The sequence below is a fragment of the Odocoileus virginianus genome, chromosome 6 (assembly GCF_023699985.2).
Source record: "Odocoileus virginianus isolate 20LAN1187 ecotype Illinois chromosome 6, Ovbor_1.2, whole genome shotgun sequence".
Classification (NCBI taxonomy): Eukaryota; Metazoa; Chordata; class Mammalia; order Artiodactyla; family Cervidae; genus Odocoileus; species Odocoileus virginianus.
The window spans coordinates 4648612-4667896 of NC_069679.1; the positions used below are offsets into that span (position 1 = coordinate 4648612).

Sequence of the window (19285 nt, forward strand, 5' to 3'; positions counted from 1 at the left end):
TTTATTCAGAACCTGAGAAGGGAAGGATGGCATTATTTATTGGGCTCCCTCAGAATCCCCAATCCATCCCCCCATCATCAGGCCCATTATGAGCAAATTCCAGAAACAGGTCCTATATGTGTCCCTCTCAGCATCATGTACCAGGGATACCTTTGCAGACACTGCCCAGGCAATGACTGGAAGAAAATCCATCCTTCACCCCCTGGAAACACCCACCCTACACGTGACATGTCCAGAAAAGTAAAACCCTCCCTTAGCCCACTCCTCATTTTCTGTGGGATGGTCTAGGCTTTACCACATTGGCCACGTTAAGTGTTTGTATAATAGCTGTGACTGGAGACACTGGCCATCATCCTTAGGACCAGGGAAAAGTACAAAAGTCTACAAGGAAAGACTACACATCTAATCAGGAACAGCCATCAACAAAGCTAAGACATCGGAAGGCATCTGACCTACCACTAAAGATCAAGATGGTGAAAGGTTTGCCCTGCTTAGAAAGAAAGCGTTGAAGAGGCGTCAGCAAGGTTCAGGAAGAGCAGGTGTAACCCCAAACCACCCTGGGTGGCTGCGCCCCTTGTTCTACACCGAATACTTCCCACACCGCCTCATCAGCCATCGCCGGTGACGGGCCGAGCGGAAGGGGCTGACTTACATGCTCCCGCATCTCGTTAGCCACGGTGTTGGACATCATGATGCAGCAGATGATGACGACCAGGATGAAGTAGAGCGCGTACATGAAGCGGGTACTCCGGGACTGACGGACCTTGGGGCCACAGCAGTAGGAGCAGCCAGCGTTCCCACAGCAGCAGGCCAACTAGGAAAGAACACAGAGCGTCTTCTCAGAGCCTCTCCTTTACAGACCTGCTGAGCCCAGGCCTCCGCGGGTGAGCCACCACCCTTCCGAAGTGCCCTACCCACAGGACATGTGTGAACATCTGAGTGTGTGAACAAAGCTGTGGCCAGGATTGGTCTGACGTTGTCTTTGATAAACACGGTGAGGCTTGGGAGATGCCCAATAGCCAAAGAGAAAAGGCACCCTTCACCCGAAGCACTGTGATCACTCAGACAAAAACAACAGGGAACAGCACAAGGAGCCGAGACCTAGAAGAACCAAGTGAAGTGGGAAGGGCGGGAAAACCGAGAAGCTGAGCCCAAGAGAGACCCTGTCAAAATCCACAGCCAAAGAACGAACTGCATGGCATGGTGGGGATTGGGGCGGGGGCCGGAGGGGGCCGATTACCACAAACAGGAAGCACAGAAGACACAGGCACCTATCAGAGATTTGGCTCAAGAGTGCGGCTAGACAGGGCTTTACTGGTCAATGCAACTGGACATGATTTGACTTGAGAATATTAAATAAAACAGGGACTAAGTTTTCAGGTTTGGGTCTGGTGTTAATTTTTTTTTTCCTTGAAGAGTTTTTCAGTTTGTTTTTTTTTAAGAGTAGTTTTAGGTTTTACAACAAAATTAAGGGGAAAGCATAGAGATGTTCCACATGCTCCCTATTCCCACACATGTATAGTCTCTCCCACTATCAATATCATTGACCAGAATGATACATTTTTTAAATAATTTTACCAAGGATGAACTTGCACTGGCACCTCATAATCACACCAAGTCCATGGTTTACGTAAGGGTCCATTCTTGGTGTCCTGAATGTAATGGGTTTAGATAAATGTCCAATGATATCTATCCATCATTATAGTACTAGAGTATTTTCACTGCCCTAAATGGAAACTATTCTTTAGTAAGCACCAGGCAAGAAAACAGTGTTGTTAAAAGATCAAAGTATTCAGCCAGCCTGGATTTGGGACCTGGCTCTGTAACCTATTAGCTATGAGCCCTGAGCAAGTTTCCTTACTTTTCAAGACTCAGACTCCTCATGTATTAGAGTAAGGGTGGTAACAGTACTTAATGTACTGGTGGTCTCTTGGATAACCTAATCAGACATACCTGGTTTTAGGGAGAAATTGCTCTTTAGTAGATAGGGAGAAATACAAAAGAGATTACCATAAACTACAAATAACCACCAAACCTATGTGTTTTAACACTATATATAAAAACCTAATAATACAATCTTTTGATCATGATTTAGCAGGAAGCTCAGAGTTTTGCTCGGCTTCAAAACAAGCATCAATTAGAAGGCTATACTGTAAACATCACTTACGGTAAGAAGAGATCATAGGTGTAAGATGACAATAGACTGTAATCATTAGGACAGATCTTGGAAACATACACATTTCCCAAATTATTTAATATACTTAAGGAAATCGTTGTTGTTTAAGCCCTTTGTCATTCTGCACTATTTCATTACTTGAAATTTCTTAATGCACTCTTTCCATCTTACATGCAGTTTTCTAAGCCACTTTCCTCAAGACTCTTCTGGCCTCGTAAGGCCGGGCCACTGCTTTGCAAGATCAGCTACTCTATCGGGCTGAGCTAACAGATGGCACAGTGGAGCCCTAACACCGCTGCCTTTGTGGTGTTCTTACAGGCCACCCTCCGCCACAGTTCGCTCAGCCACAGTCTCGGTCTTTGATTTCCCGATCCCTTTCCACTCACGTGCCCCAATTTTTCTTTTCTCTCCCTTGCAGCCCCCTCTCTGCTCCTCCCACTGGCTTAGCTGGCTCCTCTCCCAGCCCTGCCTCCCTCCTCCTCTGCCTTCCAAATTCCTTCCCAACTGCCTCATTTGCTGGTTGCTAACTCTTTATGCTCCATGGTCTTAGATAACCAGTTTTACTGTATTTCAAATTCAAATGTGATCAAATATTTATCCTACATGGAAAAAGAAATATTTAGAAGCAGGTGATACATACCATGATAAAACTTACCCACAGCAGAATCAACCTTTATACTTACTATCTCCACAGAGAGAAAAATGAACAGATGCAGATATACTGTGAGCCTAATTAATCATTTAAAGACAAACAGTAACAGAGGAATATGATTATGAAAAGTGAAGAGAAAATCATATTGATTTAATCCTATCATTTTTAAAGTCATGTATCATTGTATAGACCTAATTTTTTAGTTGGAAAATGGAAGTATTTCCGGCCATATCAGTAAACAAATATCTGACAGTCATCAGCAATTGCAGTCTCCAATGTCAGCCAGGAGCTCTATGGAAACTCAGGATGTGAAAACACAAGATACATGCCCCAAATAGCTGAGATATATATCAAAGGAATAATTTCAATGAGACCCAACTCTTGCATCTCCCCATACATAGCAAGGTGCCAAACTTCTTGGGATAGTAATCTTCTGATATTCAGAATGCCTGCCCTCTGTTGCAAAGCTCCTGTATATCCGAGCTCCCCCTCACCTCCTCAGAGCAGGTTCTCAGAGCTATCTGAAACGCTGTCTCCCAGGCCACAGTCCTCATTTTGCCCCCAAAGAAAACTTAACTTGCAACTCAAGTCAACAAAATTCTCATTTTTCACTTTCACTCTATATATGGTATTTATGCGTATATACATATGAGTTTCCCTGGTGGCTCAGTGATAAAGAATCCACCTGCAATGCAGGAGATGCGGGTTTGATCCCTGGGTGCCCTAGAGGAGGAAATGGCAACCCACTCCAGTATTCTTGCCTGGGAAATCCTATGGACAGAGCAGCCAGCGGGCTATAGTCCATCGGGTCACAAAAGAGTCAGACATGACTTAGCAACTAAACCATCACCACATACACATACACATATAGATAGACAGATATAGATGTGTGCTCATATATACATACACATGCCTAATATTAGAATCAAATAGCAGAGCTCTACTAGCCTAAAAGTTATTTATCAAAGAAAACTAGGCCAATCACAAACAGTAGAAGTGTACCATGTGTGTGCTAAGTCACTTCAGTTATGTCCGGCTCTTTGCGGCCCCATGGACTGTGGTCTGCCGGGCTCCTCTGTCCATGGGACTCTCCATGCAAGAACACTGGAGTGTGTTGTCATGCCTTCCTCCAGGAGATCTTCTTGACCCAGAGAACAAAACCACATCTCTTACGTCTCATTATCTTAAGCTATCATTGATATGGAAGTGGAAATTCAAAACAGCATCCATAAAAGTAATGTTATGTTAGCATCAAGGAAAATCTCACAGCCCTGCTGACTCACCCCTTCTTTCTGGAAGAGTATAATTTATAAAATGGGTTTATCTTTTATTCCCTGACATTTACAGCTTTATTACTCTGGGCATTTGTTGTTCAGTTGCTCAGTCATGTCTGACTCTTTGTGACCTCATAGACTTCAGCATGCCAGGCTTCCTTGTCTTTCACCTTCTCCCAGAGCTTGCTCAAACTCATGTCCATTGAGTCGGTGATGCAGTCCAACCATCTTGTCCTCTGTTGTCCCCTTCTCCTCCGGCCTTCAATCTTTCCCAGCATCAGGGTCTTTTCCAATGAGTCCATTCTTCGCATCACGTGGCCAAAGTGTTGTAGCTTCAGCATCAGTCCTTCCAATGAATATTCAGAACTGATTTCCTTTAGAATTGACTGGTTTGATCTCTTTGCAGTCCAAGGGATTCTCAAGAGTCTTCTCCAGCACTGCATCAATTCTTCGGTGCTCAGACTTCTTTATGGTTCAACTCTCATATCCAAACATGAGTACTGGAAAAACCATAGCTTTGACTAGACGGACCTTTGTTGGCAAAGTAATGTCTCTGCTTTTTAATACACTGTCTAGGTTTGTCATAGCTTTTCTTCCAAAGAGCAAATGTCTTAATTTCATGGCTGCAATCACCATCTGCAGTGATTTTGAAACACATGAAAATAAAGTCTGTCACTGTTTCCATTGTTTCCCCACCATATTGCCATGAAGTGATGGGACCAGATACCATGATCTTCATTTTTTGAATGTTGAATTTTAAGCCAGCTTTTTCACTCTCTTTTTTCACCTTCAAGAGGCTCTTTAGTTCCTCTTCACTTTTTGTCTAAGGGTGGTGTCACCTGCAAACCTGTGGTTATAGATATTTCTCCCAGCATTCTTGATTCCAGCTTGTGCTTCACCCAGCCTGGCATTTCACATGATGTACTCTGCATATAAGTTAAATAAGCAGGGTGACAATATACAGCCTTGACGTACTCCTTTCCCAATTGGAACCAGTCTGTTGTTCCATGTCCAGTTCTAACTGTTACTTCTTGACCTGAATACATGGCACTCCCCAAACCTACAACTTCAAAACTGGAGAAACCAACTCCTAGCCAGCCTAACTTCTGGGGCTGTCACAAGTTTGGAGACGAATGTCTGTGTCTTGTTACTCCTGATTCCCAAGGACCTAAACTTTCTACTGAAAAGGTAGAAAAAGCAAAGGTAGAATGTGCAACACCCAGAGTGAAACCTAACATAAACGGTGGACTTTAGATGATAGATCACTGGTTGTAATGAACATACCACCATGGTGGGGGGTGTGAATAATGGAAGAGCTGTGTGTGTAATGAATATACCACTCTGGCAGAGGGAGTGAATAATGGGAGAGCTGTGTCTGTAATGAATGGACCACTCCAGTGGGGGGTGTGAATAGTGGGAGAGTGGTGTGCATAATGAATATACCACTCTGGCAGGGGTGTGAATAGTGGGAGAGCTGTGTGTGTAATGAATGTACCACTCTGGCAGAGGGAGTGAATAATGGGAGAGCTGTGTGTGTAATGAATGTACCACTCCAGTGGGGGGTGTGAATAGTGGGAGAGTGGTGTACATAATGAATGTATCACTCTAGCAGGAGGTGGGAATAGTGGGAGAGCTGTGTGTGTGATGAATGTACCACTCTGGCGGGGGGTGGGAATAGTGGGAGAGCTTTGTGTGTAATGAATGTACCACTCCAGCAGGGGTGTGAATAATGGGAGAGCTGTGTGTGTAATGAATGTACCACTCTGGCAGGGGTGTGAATAGTGGGAGAGCTGTGTGTGTCAGAACGTACCACTCTGGCGGGGGTTGTGAATAGTGGGAGAGCTGTGTGTGTAATGAAGGGACCACTCTGGTGGGGGGTGTGAATAATGGGAGAGTTGTGTGTGTAATGAATATACCACTCTGGCAGGGGATGGGAATAGTGGGAGAGCTGTGTGTGTAATGAATGTACCACTCTGGCGGGGGTTGTGAATAGTGGGAGAGCTGTGTGTGTAATGAAGGGACCACTCTGGTGGGGGGTGTGAATAATGGGAGAGTTGTGTGTGTAATGAATATACCACTCTGGCAGGGGATGGGAATAGTGGGAGAGCTGTGTGTGTAATGAATGTACCACTCTGGCGGGGGTTGTGAATAGTGGGAGAGCTGTGTGTGTAATGAAGGGACCACTCTGGTGGGGGGTGTGAATAATGGGAGAGTTGTGTGTGTAATGAATATACCACTCTGGCAGGGGATGGGAATAGTGGGAGAGCTGTGTGTGTAATGAATGTACCACTCTAGTGGGGGGTGTGAATAATGGGAGAGCTGTGGTGGTGTGAAGAAGAATGGATTATGTTTGAAGTCTCTGTCTCTGCCTTTCCATTTTGCTGGAACCCCAAACATCTTAAAAATAAAATGTATCGAAAAACAAACAACATATGAACAAAACAGTGCCCATCAATGGCTCAATAAACGGATGCTAAATGAATAACATATGATAAATTCCTAACAGCAACACTCCTCAAACGAAAGGGCTCACAACCCCACTCCACAGGGCCAAGGGCACATGTCACATGCCGTACTCTGAATCTCTCACGCCCACACTGTATCACAGAGAGCTCATTATTCAGGCCTTGAGTTTGTAGATACTGCACACAATCTTTCTCCTCAAGAAATCAGCATACATTCAAGAGCGACCCAAGACAATCCTTTGTGAGGACCATGTTTACAATTCTTCCAGAAGTTCATCCTGCAGGTATGATTACACAAGTGCAGAGAGATTTAAGTATAAGTTTGCTCATTAAAAGCATAGAAACAGTCTTATTCTCCAGCTGCACAGGGACTGAATAAATTAATTATGGACTCTCCACACAACAGGACACAGTTTAAAAGAAGAAGGCAGCGTTACGGGAAGAATTGTGTCCTTAACCTCATTCCTCTCGTCACGTGCTGAAGTCCTAATGCCCTGCATCTCTGCACGTGACTATCTGGACAGAGGGCCCTGAGAGAGGTAGTTAAGATGAAACAAGGTCATCGGGTGGGCCCGAATCCAGTATGACTGGGGTCCTTATAAGAAGAAGAGATTAGGACACGGACACACTCAGAAGGAAAACCATGTGAGGCCACAGGGGGCAGTCAGCCATCCACGAGCCAAGGAGAGAAGCCTCTCGTGATCTTGGACTTCTAGCCCCAGATCTGTGAACAATTAAATGTCGGTTGTTTATTTACACCACCCGGTCTGTGGTACTTGGTTATGACAGTAAACTAACACAGTCAGCAGAGCCAGATACTTTACGATTATGCATGTCTATAAGTGGGGTGTGTGGCTACAAAGACCACTAACATCAGTCAGCTGGAGGGTGGGCCTAGGAGGCTGGGCCTCGATGTGGGAGGAAAGTAAGAGAGCTATGTCTCACAGTTCTGCTCTCCTGTTTGGGTTTTTAACCATGTGCGTGTATCACCCTTGTGGTTAAAAAAAGAAAGTACACTATTTAAGAAAAGTAACTATGCTTTGAGATATTGATATAGAAGTATTTGCAATGTGGCATTGACTTGCGTGATTTCTCTTTCTGAAGAACTCCCCCTCCCTCAAACATAGTGAAAAAGAAAAAATTTCAAAGAGCTGTTCACACCCTATATCTAACTTCCTTTGAAATAACCACAGCATGAAGAGTAAAGGCTTTTCTAAATAGAAGGTGCTTTGTCCAAGGAGGAGGGTGAGCACAGTACACATGAAAGGAGAAGCCAGCCTCTTGCTGCTTCCTGGAGCTGGGCCTTCCCCCCAGTGTGAGTTTTCCTCTCTTATCTAAGGAGCACGCACACACACACACACACTCCCCGCAGTAATAAATACCAGTCTCCCTCCCTGTCCTCCCCACTGGCCTTGGGCTTGTCAACCATAAATTGGCACTTGCCGTGGATGCTTGCTTGCCGTCCACCTCTGCAAGGATTAAATCACATGCTGCTGTAGCGGCTGACCTCAACTCCCCTTGAAGGAGTTCAGGGTGGAGAGCAGAAGTGAGGCATTTTGAGCCGGGAAAACTGGCAGGACAGGTCTTCAGATAGTTACATATTCTCAGGAGCTGATTTTATGAGCCCAATTCTTATATGTCCTCATGTCTCGAGAAGCACTAAAATCCTTCACGGTGATGACCGTTTCTTGTGACTAACAGAAGCTTCACAAGACTAGTAGAAACCTCCTAAAAGTAAACGTGCTTGATTGTACGTACTCCCCCTTTCCAAAATCACATATATACTGTCCTTCTCCCCTACCTCTTTCAAGCAGTTTCTCAGAGCTATCTGAGGTGCTCTCTCCTGGGATGCAGTCCTCACTTTGCCCTAACTAGTACTTGACTCACAACTCTTCACATTGTGCTTTTTTTTTTAAGTCAACAGGTTGAGAGTTCCTCTAAGGACTGATGCCAGGCACATGAGGAAATGATCACAGAAGTGAAACGTGAGTTAGGACTGGTAGTAACTTCCAGGCTCTTCTTTTGTTAAATTAAAAAGCACAATGCCTATATTACCTAGAATTCCCTGCTGACACCACCACCAATTGGAAATAGCAAGAAATCAGGAAGAAAGTCAAAAGAGATGCCACAGAATCATAAAATCCATGTAAATAAACACACATGTATCCTGTAAGAGTTGCCTTCTCCTTCCCTCAAGTCTGGTCTGCACAATTCCAGTGGGCTTGCGTAAGCCCACTGGTGGAAGAGTACAGGTCTGACAAACAGAGGGCCTGGACTCTAACTCTGCAGCTCTGGGACGTGGCTTTCCTCATCTGCACACTGAAGAAGCCTAGCGGAGGATAGGTAAAGAGGTTTCATCCCGTGCTCAGCTGGCAATGGCAGTCCTGAGGTGGGTTCTAAGCTGAATGTCTCACTCCACAGGGGAAATGCAAGCACCAATGAGCACCAGGTGCCAGAGGCATGGAGGCACCCCTGCCAGAGTCTGGTCATCCCTGCCAGAGGTGACCTGACCTCTCCCATCCATAAACTCACAGACATTGAAATGACCTGCAAGAGGCAAACACCCTGGGTTAATGAGCCCAAAGCATGAAGGCAGAAAGAACAATCAGAAAGAGAAAAATTAAAAAGTGGAGCAGCCAAAGCCTCTTCGCGTAGCCGTGGGTTCTATGAGCATCCCTGCAGCACTGCTTTCCATACTACGTCTGCAATGTTCAGCTCCCGAGGCCGTGCCAAAACTCACGTTCATCATCATGGCTCAGGCATCCCATTATCTCGGGTTCCCTTCCTTCCTCTTAGGAAGGCAAACAAGCTGCGTAGGACGCTTCTGTTACAAGAATCACCCCAAACTCAGGACACATTTTTAGTTCCAGTGCTTTAGTATGGGGGAGTTGTAAGCCCCTCAGCAACATAGGAAACATTCACTTTTCTCTTTTGACATACCTCACAGCCTGCCAGATATCTTAGTTCTCCAATCAGGGATCGAACCCATGCCCCCTGCAGTGGAAGCCCAGAGCCCTAACCACTGGACCACCAGGGATTCCCAGCATTTATTCAGACTTATTCCATGAGAGCTCTGGACAGCCTGGTTGGCTTTAGTGCATCTAAACTAAGTTCAAACTTCAAAAGGAAAGAACGCTTCGAATCTGACATGGACCTTCAATCAGTCCTTTTCCTGACTTGGAAATGCAGGAGCGCAGCAGAATTGAGGAAAGACTTCACAGAGATTTTTGTTAACTACAATAATTATTATATTGTCCCTTAATAAATAGTGAGGGGATGGAGCAGCAGTAGAAGTTCCTAAAAAACTGAAGATGTTGAAGCTGGTGGAAGCAGAACCCAGGTGTTCCTGTGCAAGCTGGGGGCATGGAACACCAAGAAAATAGAAGAAAAACACCTGAGACATAAAGGTAGGTTCAGAATATTTTATAAAAGTAAATTGTGCTCTCTTTTAATTTTGATCTCCACATCTTTTGGCGACACACAATATATTACTCATGCCATGTCACAGCCCACTTGCCTTCCTTCTCCTTTGAGGTTTCAGGACTTTCTGTGAATCACCAGCGGTCAGCACAGGTAAGGAAGAACTGACTCTACTTTGACGGCAGTATTTATTTAAATCTGGGTCTCCACAACCAACCTTCTGCAGCTCATTCTCCTTACTCTATGCTCAGAAACATCTTCCCATTGAGTTTACACAGACCTTTTCCCTCACTACAACCAGGAGGCAGAGGGAGTGGGAAATGGCAACTCTTGCCAACATGGTGCCATGTGCTACCTGTTCCCGGTAGCTTTGCGTGGGAATGATGTGCCTTGAAAGCTAGAGTAAGAACATTCAACTACTCAGCTCAATAAAGAAGCATCTTACTACATAAGAAATACAGGTGGCAGGTAGTCGCTAATTCACAAGATGACTGTGTTTTGGAAAACTCAACACATCCTACGTATATGTTAATAAGTCAGTTTGTTTAGGGCTTATTGGATCTCTCCCACTCAAAAGAGTATAGCGCAGGGACTTGCCTGGAGGAACAGTGGTGAAGAATCCACCTGTCAACGCAGGGGACACAGGTTCAACCCCTGGTCGGGGAAGTTCCCACCTGCTTCTGGGAAACTAAGCCCAGGCATCACAACCACTGAGCCCTTCTGCTGTAACTACTGAAGCCTGTGTGCCTAGAGCCAGGAGGAGCCACCACAATGAGAAGCTTGCGCACCACCACCAGAAAGCAGCCGCCACTTGCTGCAACTCAAGATAGTGGCAGCACAGCAGTAAAAAAGAATCAGTGCAGCCACAAATAAATAAATAGGAACAGAATGTATGGCAACCTAGTAAAGCTTATTTAATCCATAACAACTTTAGCTAACCAGAGCTAACACTGTGCCCCTTGTAACGTACAACAACTTTTATCACTAGCTGTTATATCGCCCCCACTTATGCAACTGGCAAATGACAGAGTCAGGATTTGAATCTGTAGGCCCTTTGCAAACCTGCTCCCCTCACTGCTGGTATATAAAGAGGATGCACAACAGAAAACACTGGCCTGAAACCTTGGTTTCCTACAGAAGGGAAACTGGCTGTGTGGGGAGGAAGTGGCAAGTGAGGAAGCTCTTCCACTCTCCTGTCCCCAGGGGTACAGAAAGCATTCAGCAAGTATCTGAAGAAGCGGTCTTCCTTTGTGCGCCCCTCCTCTCTCCAGGTAACCTCTGGCTTCAGTGGACCTGGAGGACCTCTATCAGAGACCTGCCCAAGCAGCTCAGCCCCTCCCATCACCAAGCCCCCACCTCACCACCGAGTCCTACCCCATTTTTAAAGCCCTATCCTTAATCCTGTGGAAATAACCAAGGGATTCATTCACTCAACTAATGGTGACTATATCAATACTACACACCTCCTGTGCAATGTTACTTCCTGGAAACGCAGCAATAGGCCCCATGGGACCTTCCTCTAAACCCTCTGCTTTTGCTCCTCTCTGAAGTGCTTAGATAACACTGTCTAATGGACATTCCTGAGTTGTCTTACAGATGTGAAAACCCCACCAAGTGGAAGACACTAACTACTTGATGACCATGAGCACCTAGCCCCTGGACCTACTGCTGCCTAAGGCTTGATAATGTTAACCCCTATGACATCACCCTGTCACCTCACCATCAGCCATTCAGAGAACTGTGCACAAGATGATCACCTTAAAAACGCTTTGCTGACACCATGGAATATTACTCAGCCATTAAAAAGAATTCATTTGAATCAGTTCTAATGAGATGGATGAAACTGGAGCCCATTATACAGAGTGAAGTAAGCCAGAAAGATAAAGACCATTACAGTATACTAACACATATATATGGAATTTAGAAAGATGGTAACGATAACCCTATATGCAAAACAGAAAAAGAGACTCAGATGTATAGAACAGACTTGTGGACTCTGGGAGAAGGCGAGGGTGGGATGTTTCAAGAGAACAGCATTGAAACATGTATATTATCTAGGGTGAAACAGATCACCAGCCCAGGTTGGGTGCATGAGACAAGTGCTCGGGCCTGGTGCACTGGGAAGACCCAGAGGGATCAGGTGGAGAGGGAGGTGGGAGGGGGGACCGGGATGGGGAATACATGTAAATCCATGGCTAATTCATTTCAATGTATGACAAAATCTACTGTAATGATGTAAAGTAATTAGCCTCCAACTAATAAAAATAAATGGAAAAAAAAAAAAATGCTTTGCTGGAACCCTTCAGGGAATTTGGGCATAAACCACCCGCCTCCTTGAATGGCCCTGCAATAAACCTTTCTCTGCTCCAAACTCTGATGTTTTGGTTTGTCTGGCCTCACTATGAGTTTGGCACATGAACTTACACTAACACAACATTTTGTTTAAAAGAAAGGAAACCTGGATGTTCCTTTCTGTACTGGGAGGAGTACTGATCACTGAAATTATGGTGCATTCATACTACTGAATCCAACGTACCCATTGATTATACAGAAAAAAATTGCCATCATGGAAAGGTGTGTGTGTGCATGCACGTGCGCGCGCTAGCCTAGTCATGTCCAACTTTTTGTGACCCTGTGGACTGCAGCCCGCCAAGTTCTCTCCATCCCAGGCAAGAGTACTGGAGTTGGTTGACACTTCCTACACCAGGAGATCTTCCCGACCCAGGAATCGAACCCGTGTCTCTTGCATCTTCTGCACTGGCAGGCGGATTCTTTGTCACTGAGCCACCTGGGAAGCCCATGGAAAGATGTCCACACTGCATTAACTGAAGACAGTTCATAACACAGAAACACAAGGCATGAGAGCACTTGGAGTAAAATGATAACAAGACATAGAGCCGCCATAACAGCAACAAAAAGCGATCTAGAAGGGCACCCCAGGGCATCAACAGCAGTTAACAGTGGCCGGATGATGAGTGACTATGCTTTTCCATATTTTCTGAACTCTCTGCAACAAGCACATACCTTTTCTTAAAAAATACATTTTAAAGGCACATATCTTATAATTAGAAAAACACTTCAAGTTTCTGTTTTGGAAGAAAACAAAATGACATTCCTGTTCTACCTTACAGGTGGTAAACACTCAAATATTTGCTAAATGAATCAGCCAGTGAGTAAATGAGATCTACTTCAGCTATGTAATTGGTAGAAAACAGAGTTAACTATCACTGTAACTGAGTCATAAAAGTAGAAAATTCCTACTGGGCTGTATCTTTAAATATGGTTAAGATGGTAAATTTTTTTACCTCAACTTAAAATTACTTTAACCCTTGTAACATTTTTTAGTTCAATTGCTATGAATAAACCTCTGCTTGGTAGACTATGAAGCAAATAAAAATTAAATGGGAAAAATTAATGGCTACTAAGAATTCAGGGAGTTGAATTAAAAGATGTATATTTGCCTGAACCTGAAATTGGCTCTTGTGCTTCCCTTCATTTCAGATTCTTAAGTTTTTCTCTTTTGAGTTCAGAGAATTCCTTAAAGCTCCAAGGGTTTTACAATCTCTTCCATAACTATAGGGACAGGACTCTAGGCTTGTCAGAAAGGAATTTGGGACAAGGGTTTCTGACACGGGTTTCAACATTCTAGAATTTGCTGGTTTTAACAGCATCCCATGAAAACTGTCAAGGGTCAGTGTCCTTGTTTCAAGAGCACAGAGTCCCCACAGCCTCTGGGACCCAATCTGAGACAGCCAGAGACAGGCCATCAACACCTGCCAAGCCAGCACTGGCTTTTGGGTTACAGTGAATCTGGACAAAACCGTTCCCCTTGTTGGGAGTCTCCTTCTCGCAAGGTTAGTGTTATTTTCAGCACCAAAAGCATGCCAATCAAGTTTTCTGCTCTCAGACAGCAGTCGGATTCTTTGAATCATTCCCTGACACCACTCTCCGCTTATGTATCTTCTAAAAAAACACCACAATTGATAAATTTTAGTAGGTTGGTGGAGAGAATCTATAAAGTTTAAGTTAAAAGGTAAACTCTGCTTTGTGGCAGTTCAATAGAAAACAAACTCTCCTGGGAGACAGATCATCTAGAGAAGAGTTTATCAAACTCAGCACCATTGGGGGCCACATAATTCTTCATGGCAGGGGTGGGGGGGTATCCTGTGAGCTATGGGTTGTATAGCAGCAGCATCCTTGGCCTTTATGTACTACATGCCAGGAGCAACCACTCCACCCCACAACACACACAAGTGGAGATAATCAGAAATGCCTCAGACAACTGCCCTCCCCCTTCTCAATGGAGCCAGACTGTCTGGGTTCACACCCAAGCTCCACTGCAGCCTGGTTATGGGCTCTTGAGTCAATTATTTACCTCTCCACGTTTCAATGACCTCATTGTTCAATGGGTATAAAAGTACCTCCTTCACAGGGCTATTTTGAGGATTAAATGAATCAGTTCAGGGAAAGTTCTTAGCACAGACCCTGGCACAGGGTACCACAAGGTACCCCTTCCCAAGAAAGCCACCTATACGTATCATCTATGTCATCATAGTCACGTCCTTCCTCCTCAGAGACACCCCTTCCCCTCAGTCCATCAGGGAGATGTGGAGAAAGGTAAAGATGGGAGGGGGATGCGAGCAAATCATGATACCTCGTTTATAATATTTTCATTTTCTGCTCTAATGTGGATGGTAACTGCACCTGTTGAAGGTAAATACTTTTATAAATAAAAATTCCTGAGATGTGAGCCCAGGAAAGCATCCCACTGACTTGGGAAAAAGTGGTCTCATGTGCGTGGAGGCACCCCGCTCAAGCCCTCTCTATTGCCACTAAAGAACAAAGGAGGCAATCAGAACATTCATCTGCACCCACTGAAGCCAAAAATACCCGCAGCAGAACAGGGCTGTGAAAGACGAGTTCAACAAGTTCTAGGGGGATAAACTGGAGAAGGCAATCTACCCCACTCCAGTACTCGTGCCTGGAAAACCCCATGGATGGAGGAGCCTGGTGGGCTGCAGACCATGGGGTCGCTAAGAGTCGGACACGACTGAGCGACTTCACTTTCACTTTTCACTTTCATGCACTGGAGAAGGAAATGGCAACCCACTCCAGCGTTCTTGCCTTGGAGAATCCCAGGGACGGGGGAGCCTGGTGGGCTGCCGTCTATGGGGTCGCACAGAGTCGGACACGACTGAAGCGACTTAGCAGCAGCAGCGGGGGGATAAATGGTATAAGAAAACAAAACCTTGAAATTCAAAATGGAAATGTGTAGGATGATGGGAAGGAAAGTGCTCATTAGGTTTAAACCATTTTTAAAAGTTAGTTTTAAGTCTCATCAAAAGGAGAGGTGGGGGTGTGTGGGGGGGAAATCCTGCTTGTTCTACTTCATAATAGCTTATCAACAAGCAGTTAATGAACCACAAAACCCAAAATTTGCCTGATTGTGTTATGGAGATTGCTGCAGTGAAGAATCTGTCAAGTCCTTTCTAAGAAGTACTTTTCTCCAGCCCAACCCCAGACCCTGCCAAGCACAATGATGGAAGCCACAGAGCCAAATATGCTCTGAGAAGGAGAACAGAAATGATCTCGTTTCAACAATCCCAGCGGCCATGACCTCAGAGCTGAGGTGGGCCAGCAGTTTCAAGGGGTTAGCAATGCACTCCTTTCTCACCAAATGAAATCCCATCCACAGCTCCAATGCACAGAACATGGATGCACAACACTATAAATGTTCTTACAGATTCATACAACACATGCTTACCAAGTGCTTCTGAGTGAGCAGGCACCACTCTCAGAGCGAGCAGTACAGTCACTGCCCTCTGAAGCTCTAGGGGATCTATATCAAACTTAGCAACCCCAAAATTCTACTCAAGCTGGGACATGTCACAGCAGCTAGGTTGAAAGCCTCTGATCCAGTCCAGTCCCCTTATTTTCCTGATTGGAAATCTGAGGACGAATCTAATGAAGGGCATCAGTGGACCAGCAAAAAACACATCAGTTGAGACAACTCAGCAGTCTGGAAGCAGGATGAGCTAATAACTCAGGCATGGGTCCCACAGTTCTGAATCCATAGTGCAATCAATTCACAGACATGCAAAACATGGCACCTTGAGTAAACGACGGTCTGTTGACTCTTAATAGGAAGGCAGTAAATGTCTAAGTGTCTAATACAGTGTGAAAGGTTTCCATCACAGCATAGTTCAAGTGATGGCATTTTATGGCTTATGGTGAGTCAAACCCTGGGGTGGCCACAAAGCTGAAGCTCTTGAATTTGCAGGCTATGGCTGCCAAGTGCCCAGGCCCCCTGATGTGCCCACTCCCCACCTCTGAAATGCAAGTAAGTCCCTCCCTGCATCCCCCACACAACCCACATGCCTAGTCAACTGCTGGCCACTCTCCCTCCCCATCGAAGGAAGAGGCCACTTACTCAAGACACCTCCAACCCATGGCCGTGCCAAGCTGGCTCTCTGAAGATGGGACTAGCTGCAATGGCTCTGTGCAAGGACCAGCTCACGCACGCCCCCTGTCCTAGATTTTCCAGCAGGATTTCATATAATTCTGTTCTTCAGGATTCCCAAATGCCTGATAAAAGGTGACATTTCAAACCTGTTTTCACATAACTGAATAAAAAAACTGAAAACAGAAATGTCAGAAAATGGACTCTGGTTTGGAAAACCCAGAGCTGCAACCAGATGGCCCTCAGAGGCAGGGGTGGGGCGGGGGGAGAGACAAAGGCCCATGGCAGCTCCTGGTTCTCACAGGGACCCTCCTACAGCGTCACCCTTAGTCATCTCTCTGTGGGAAATCCTGGGGCCACATGAAAGGGCCTGGTGGCACAGCCTTTCTCAGAGCTGAAGTAACAGCTTCACTGTTTTCCTACAGCTGAGAAAACACTTTCTCACAGTTAATTTCTCCATTCCTCAGCCCCTCAAAGCTTCAGAAAGCCTTCTTTTCAGCTCTCCTCGAAGTTTCTCTCTCCCTCCCAATTCTAGCTTGAAGGGGAAGGAATGCATATGTGTGTGCCCGTCCCCCAGGCAAATGTCCACTGCTTCATCTGAAGAGCTGCCCAGACCCCCAGTGCGCTTTATCAGCAGCCCGCCTACCCTCTTCTGAACCAGGGCCTCAGGACAGGGTTTGTCAGGACGCTTTGGTTCGGGGACAGGACGTCTCGACGGCATCGGACCGCACAGAACTCTCCGACACATGCAACCCCCCAGCATCAACCTGAGAAACTTCTTGTTACTGTTCTTAAAACACATCTGCGAAAGGAACCACGGCCACACACGAGGGAGCTCATGAATCATGTTTTCCTATCAAAATATCACAGAAATGAAAATGTTCTCATACAAGGCCCTCCTCCCCCACCCCAACCTTCACCTTCATATTTTTCATCCATCAGAGCACTGACTGTGCCAGCAAGTAGGGCAGAGGGGAATCTGAGGGTGGTTCTCCCGAGGGCATTCTTTTTAACAAAAGCAGTCAATCATGTTGGGGGTGGTATTCCCTCTCCTGCTTAAAACCACAGAGATAGAGCCCTTCTATCAGGCCTAGACTGTGAACAACAGTACTTCAGCCTTAATCAAACAGAGGGACGACAGAGCTAGGCAGACAAACACACTCAATGAACTATTATTGGGCTGCAAGGTAAACAGGCCCAAGGGGTGGGCAGTTCAGGAAATGGGCCTTAATTACTGTTATTTGTTCAGTCAAACCTAGCATTTCTCAAGCCAACTGGGCGGAGTGGACAGAGGGTGGATGGAGCAGAGGGCTCCAGGGAAGAGTCTGGGTCTGCCTGGCCCCTCCCTCCCCCGCCCCCCACCAGGGAAATCCAAGGCCTGGTTCAGAGAGCCCAAGCTTGGGGGTTGGCAGGATGAGGCCGTGGTAGGGGCTGAGGGATGGAGTCTCTGAAGTGGGGAGCCCCCACCCTCTATGGAGAGAGAGCAATCAGCCAGCAGGAGGCCTGAGCACCCGTGCAGGAAGCGGGGAGGATGGGGGCAGCAATGAAGTCAAAGCGCTTAGCGTACCTCCCTGGACCTTGCCTTGGTGGTAGAGGCGGGAGGGGGAGGCCTGGGACACTAAGAGCTGCTGGAGTGAGGAGAAAAGCAGGTCTGGTGGGGGTGTGGCGTGAGCACAGGACCACGGACAAGAGCCTGGACCAGTGGATAGTCAAAGGAAGTGCAGGAAGGCCCCCAAACAGACTAGCCCAGAGCAGAACACGACTGGCAAATTCCTAGGTACCCGAGCTCCGTGGTGCCTAGTGTGGGCCGCAGCGTGGGCATCACTGGGCGCCCGTCAGGTCTCAGAACCTGCATTTAATAAGCTCCCCAGGTGATTTGTGGCTCCTTCAAAGCTGTGCCCAAGCTCAGGGAACCCGGGGAGGGCTTCTCTTCTGCAGCGGCAGGGCCTCCAGTTCCGTGGATATGGAACAAGCCAAAGGCAGGCGCGGCCGTGTGTTTAAGGAAGACATTCCATTCCCCTCACGGCAAGTTCCTCAGTCTCCACTCAGGAGGACTCTTCAGGAATGGCAGATGGGGAACACACATCTCCAGGGGGATGGAGCACTGTTTCAGTATGCCAAGGGGATGGCGACAGACAAGTGAACAGTCCCTGAAAAAGATGTCATTAAATAATTTAATACGAGAAGATGCTCATGGACACATCTCTAGGAAAAGACAGAGAAAACAGACTAAAGTATTAACCGGAGCTGTGGTTTTAAATCATGTTTATCTTCTTTACCTTGTCCCTGTTTTTCCAGATTTTCAACATTAGGAAGGATTTAAAAAAGAAAAGTATGCAAAATCTTAACAGGTGAAGAATAAAAGAATAGAAATCTTCTGACCCAGGAAAAACGTACAAAGCCCACTTAATTTGCTACCTTCCACATAGGCTATGCCTTGCTATTTTATTTCCAAAATTCATTCCCTTGGGGTATGTTATCGAACAAGACAACCTTGGCAAAATCAAAAATATCAGAAGGGAAGAAATACCATACAATGAGTCTCAAGGATCGCTTTATTTACAACGGCCCCAACCTCACCCTCTGGAGTAAGCCCGGAGACGCTGCTTTGACATGGCGAGCATCCTGCTGTACCATCCTCCCTGCAGAAGAGTCACCCCACCCCGCAACCAGGGAGGGACCACTGTTCTGAGGTCGTTTCTCATGGCATGGCAAAATTCTGCTGGCCCACTGTCTGCAGCCATTATTTCTCACCATCACAGGCAAGTTCAAGGTCTACAACTTGAGAATTCGTGACACGGTGGTCCGTGAACATACATTTACTCTATAAGAACAAAA

General features: G+C 46.0%; 1 protein-coding gene across 1 annotated transcript in view; it reads right to left on the reverse strand.

Annotated features, from left to right (window-relative positions):
- SERINC5 (serine incorporator 5) overlaps nucleotides 1-19285 on the reverse strand; it is a 102049-nt gene that overhangs the window by 50950 nt on the left and 31814 nt on the right. The window contains exon 2 of the mRNA XM_020870008.2: nucleotides 653-814. Within this exon, the coding sequence (XP_020725667.2) occupies nucleotides 653-814 (162 nt within the window). The remainder of the gene's footprint in view (nucleotides 1-652; nucleotides 815-19285) is intronic.